General features: G+C 43.8%; 1 protein-coding gene across 3 annotated transcripts in view; it reads left to right on the forward strand.

Moving 5' to 3' along the window:
* The first annotated feature begins 638 nt into the window (after nucleotides 1-638).
* Nucleotides 639-5337, forward strand: part of LOC143292372 (uncharacterized) — a 49568-nt gene continuing 44869 nt past the window's right edge. For all 3 annotated transcript variants that reach the window (XM_076602582.1, XM_076602583.1, XM_076602584.1), the window contains exon 1: nucleotides 639-777. In XM_076602582.1, the coding sequence (XP_076458697.1) occupies nucleotides 763-777 (15 nt within the window). In that variant the 5' untranslated portion in view covers nucleotides 639-762. The remainder of the gene's footprint in view (nucleotides 778-5337) is intronic.

The raw sequence follows: 5337 nt of genomic DNA on the forward strand, positions 1-5337 counted from the left end.
AGTTATTGCACCATTCAAATGCTTTGAAGAACAAACATTTCCTGTAGTGGAACAAAAAGAACGATGGATTGGCAACATTTTAGAATGGACAGGAAAAGCACATGCAGAGACCCAGGCTTTGACACACAACCCACAGACCTGGAAAAGTCTGACGAACAGTTCGCCTGTGGCTCCCACGATATTGAGGGATAATAATAATAATAATAATAATAATAATAATGATAAGAAGAAGAAGAAGAAGAAGAATGTGATTCAGTTCATGTAGCGCAGGCCTGTTCCATAAACAGGGCTTCACTGAAGCGCGCTTTACAAAACCGGCTCACTGACGGCGCGGTACACACGCACACACACACACACACACACATGAAGCACGTGCTGCAGCATCGATCAAAGCAGCGGCACAGCGCCACGCCCACTATTTGGTTTTTCAACGTCTGGATATTCGCCCGGATATATTTTCACTGGTCTATTCAGTTCGGATTTCACAGAAAATTCTTTTAGTTGTAGACCATACTGTTATTACTTCATGTCAGCATGTCTGTGCGTTAGCACAAGGCAGTCTTGGCTGAGAGCCTATCGCGCCCGACAAAATATCGTCTGCTACTCGGAAGCAGACGATTACACATGCGCACACCGCATGGCAATCGTCTCCCCGAGCTTTTGGCGTCTGCTGCTAGGAAAGACCATCTACTTGTGGTGGGGATGTTTGGGTGACTGTGCGTTGCTTGATTACTCTTATGTAGGCAGAATATCACCTCCAAAATGTCGGTACTGCAGGTAAGAACCCATTTTGTGTGATCAAACGTTTCTGTTCGAAGGTAGTACAATTTTATAAGTGTTTTTTGCGATGAATATTTACACACGGCGTGTCTTGACAGGTCTGGTACTGGTGACTCTGTGAGCCCGCTGCACGAGTGGGTTTCGTTTATCAGGAAAGGAGAGGCGGGTAAAGGGGAAAGTGGTGTTGCTTTAGCAGTTGGATTTATTGCTTTCACACGTTCTCTGCTAAGGCCGTTCTCGAGTTATAAACCATGTTGGCACACAGATAGGGGCCACTGTCAATGTGTCATTGTTTAGAAAGAGAAACACAATCGTTAGTCAGTGTGGGAAGCATTAAATGGACCTGAAAGCACTGTAGTTCGCAGACAGTTCAATTAGAGAAAGTATAGATCCTCTGACAGACGATTGGTAATCACCCACACTACTTCAGTATTACGATGGGAGAAGGCTTTTTTTTTATCGTTTTTACCGAACCAGTACCCGTGGATGTCTATCATTTAATTCAGAAATTTCAAGCAACAGCAAGCATTTCAAAGTATATGCTATGTCCTGTACAGTGCATAGTGATTATAGGGGGCAAATGTCGGGCACTTCATCGAAGATTAAGTGGAATTATTGAGTGTAGCTGTCTTAAGCCTGCTGGGTCTGCGATATGATAACAGTGCCTGCGAGAGACTAAAGAGGCTTTCTCTTTGGTTTAGACAGCATTTTCTTTCAGTCAAACGTCACAATACAAAAGCGACCAGGACTGAAATCGACATGGCAACTGACAAGAAAGTCTTCCACAAAGCCTGCACATACTAAATATATGACGGATGTGTCTGCAGACAAAATTTAATAATAGTAGCATGAATTAAAATCAAAAGAAAATCGATAGAATATAAAATTATTTTTGACAAATTATATGTTTTACACACACAAACGCGCGCGCGCGCGCATGCACGCACGCACGCATTCACGCACGCACACACCCACACACACACACGCATACACACACACACACACACACACACACACACACACACACACACACACACACACACACACACACACACACACACACACACACACACACACACACACACACACGTCTCCCTGTCTCTGTGTCTGTCCCCAGTGTCTGTCTGTTCGTCTGTATGTGTCTGTTTCTTGCTCAGTTGCTATCTTTCAATCTCTCTGTCTCTCTTTGTCTCTCTGTCTCTGTCTGTCTGTCTGTCTGTCTGTCTCTCTCTCTCTCTCTCTCTCTCTCTCTCTCTCTCTCTCTCTCTCTCTCTCTGTGCCCTCAGCGTCGCGCGCTCACAAGCGTGTCGGAGTGTGGTGTGTGTGTGTGTGTGTGTGTGTGTGTGTGTGTGTGTGTGCAGTGCATGTACTAATGTGTTTATGTGTATCGTGTGCGTATGTGCGTGTGTGTGTGCGCGCACTCGAATGTTTGCATTCCGTGCGCGCGCGTCTTTCTGGTGTGTCTGTGTGGGTGCGTGAATATACTGATATATATATATATATATATATATATATATATATATATATATATATATATATATATTTGTGTGTGTGTGTGTGTGTGTCCGATTCGTTTATAGGCAAATAGAACTGTCATTTTGTAAGTGTGTACTTAACGAAAACTATTGATCGGTTGCCGCTTTGTTGGATCAATATTGACACACGTGGCAGGCTTCAAGTGTCTGAAAGCGGATTGGTAGAACTAGAAGTCTATTGAATTATGCTCTCTCTGTCTCTCTGTCTCTGTCTCTGTCTGTCTGTCTGTATCACTCTCTCTCTCTCACTTTCTCTCTCTCTCTCTCTCTCTCTCTCTCTCAACCCCTCTCCATCCCCACCCCCTCTCTCTCTTTTTCTCTTACCGTCGCCCTTCTCTCCCACCTCCTAACCCGCCACTCTCTTTCTCTTTCTTGCTGTCTCCCTCTCAGTCTGTTTCTCTCCGTTTCTGTCCGTCTTTGTCTGTCTGTATCCCCCTTCTCTCTCTCTCTCTCTCTCTCTCTCTCTCTCTCTCTCTTGATATGTATCACACACACACACACACACACACACACACACACACACACACACACACACACACACACACACACGCACACACACACACACACACACACACACACATATATATATATATATATATATATAAATTATACTTATCTATATTATACTATCTATCCCAGCTTTCAGTTTGCAGTCCTGTAAACTGTCATCATTCGAGCATAATTGCTTGAGACAGGATTTATAGCCTAGCTGTGACTCAGGCTTTACCTAATGCTTCTCTATAACCGTATTTATAAGTTACCGTCAACGCATTTCAGCGTCGGTCTAATAACATGTCATTACCCCCACCAGAGGGATTCAAGCGTGCAGGCCACTTGTGTAGCCTGCAAACGGTGCACATGTTTAGTTTCAGTTTCTCAAGGAGGCGTCACTGCGTTCGGACACATCCATATGCGCTACTCTACATCTGCTTGGCAGATGCCTGATTAGCAGCATATCTCAACGCGCATAGACAGACCTTGAGCGCCATACTATACTTGTATTGGGTTTCTTCTGCAAAATAATTTTGCCAAGTGCGTGCTGCACACGGGACCTCGGTTTATCGTCTTATGGAAATGGCAAGACGCTCAGTTGAATTTTCCAGTCAAACTTGGAAGAAAGGGCGAGAGCGGGAATCGAACCCAGACCCTCACGGACACTGTTTTGGCAGATAAGCTTCTTAACCATTCTGCCCCCTTCCTCCCTGTTTTATCAAGGCGAATGCTACAGGGTCGTTGCACGCTGAGCCGACGTGGACCGACCACCAGAAAGATGTTTGTTTGTTTTTTTAAACTTCGTGTGTATCAGCTGTTACAAATTTCGGATCCCCAGTGACTTGTTATTCAAGCAACGCCTCAGCCGTTTCCAAGGGGTATAGAACCATTGAAAGTGTGTTTATGTCCAATGTCTGCTTCCCGTCGATGTGTCCTGTCTGGATATCTGTCTTTTTCTCACTGCATGTATCCTTTGTCTGTCTGTCTTTGTGTCTCTGTCTATCTGTTTATGTGTTTGTCTGTATCAGTGTATCTGTATGTATCTCTCTCTGTCTCCCTTTCCTGTCTACCGCCTACTAAATAATATCTGTCTGTATGTCTGTCTGCCTGACTGTCTCTGTCTGACTGAGTCCGTCTGTCTCTCTCTCTGTCTCTCTCTCTCCTTACGCCCACTTGCCTCATCGTCCTTTCTCTGTCCTTCACCACTCTCAATGTGTGTGTGTGTGTGTGTGTGTGTGTGTGTGTGTGTGTGTGTGTGTGTGTGTGAGAGAGAGAGAGAATGAGAGAGAGAGAGAGAGTTTGTGTGTGTGTGTGTGTGTGTGTGTGTGTGTGTGTGTGTGACGTCGGGGCAGCAGTGCTAAATGTCATTATAGATATAATTAGTTTCAGTGTTTAAAAACATGATTAATGAGGTGTTATGATGATGGCCCTGTGTGATTGTCAGGAGGAGGCAGACCAGTGCCCTGACATTGAACTGCCGGGCACAATGAGAAAACCAGAGGTATCTGAGCTTGCCCTTTGTGGGAGTTGTCGTGTGAAAACAACATTAATAATTTTGCTAAAATTTAACAAAACGGGTGCCCAAACTCTCTCTCTCTCTCTCTCTCTCTCTCTCTCTCTCTGTGTGTGTGTGTGTGTGTGTGTGTGTGTGTGTGTGTGTGTGTGTGTGTGTGTGTGTTACTGAAACATTGTCTGCAATAGTCAACATTTCCCATTGCACTTCCTACGGAAAGTAGTCTGATTGGTGAAATTTACTTCACTAAGCATGTCACAATTTCCGGTTATTTGATTAATTTCCTCGCAATTGCTCCTAAGTGCAGCTATTGACACTCAGGAAGAGAGTGAAAATAGTTTGATGCAATATTGCTTTGATTAACAGAAGGAAGCCTTTTTGTTTTTGTTAGGGAGGAGGGGGGGGGTTGCTTAAACGTACCTTTTTTCGTTCGGAGGAACATGTCCTTATTCCATTTGCCTCAGAGATAGGTATATGAGATTTTAAGATTGGTATGGATACGTGAAAACTGTATATCGCTCCGGCGCCCTGTCTGTGACAGGCTTTTACTTTTCAATTTTTTTCAATGCTCACTGTTGATCGCACGTGTTCAGTGATTTTGTGTGCACAAAGTTTGCTGTGTATTGAAAACAAACGATTTAATAAATCACTTTCACTGAGTGTGTTTGAAGCCGCCACAGGGTGTCACGTGATGATGGGCTCGGGGTACCTGCGACATATATATGCCTACGGTTCAATTTTGAAGAAGCTGTATGAAACTAATCAACAAGTATACCTACGTAAGGTATTAAAATTTGGTAGTTGTACATTCCGTAGAGGTAAATAGTGATTATGTTTGTGAGAAAAGTAAGTAGATTAGTCGGTCACTTAAGACTGTTCATTGTTAATGAATGAGTGAAGGGCGGATCACAGTGTGGGCCAGAATAATGTTCTTCTTCTCTTTTAGTACAGAACAAAGAACGAATTGTTCTTTGTTTCTTTCCTCTGTTAACGTTTTTATTTCCTACTCATACAAGG

Source organism: Babylonia areolata, chromosome 18 (assembly GCF_041734735.1).
Source record: "Babylonia areolata isolate BAREFJ2019XMU chromosome 18, ASM4173473v1, whole genome shotgun sequence".
Taxonomy (NCBI): Eukaryota; Metazoa; Mollusca; class Gastropoda; order Neogastropoda; family Buccinidae; genus Babylonia; species Babylonia areolata.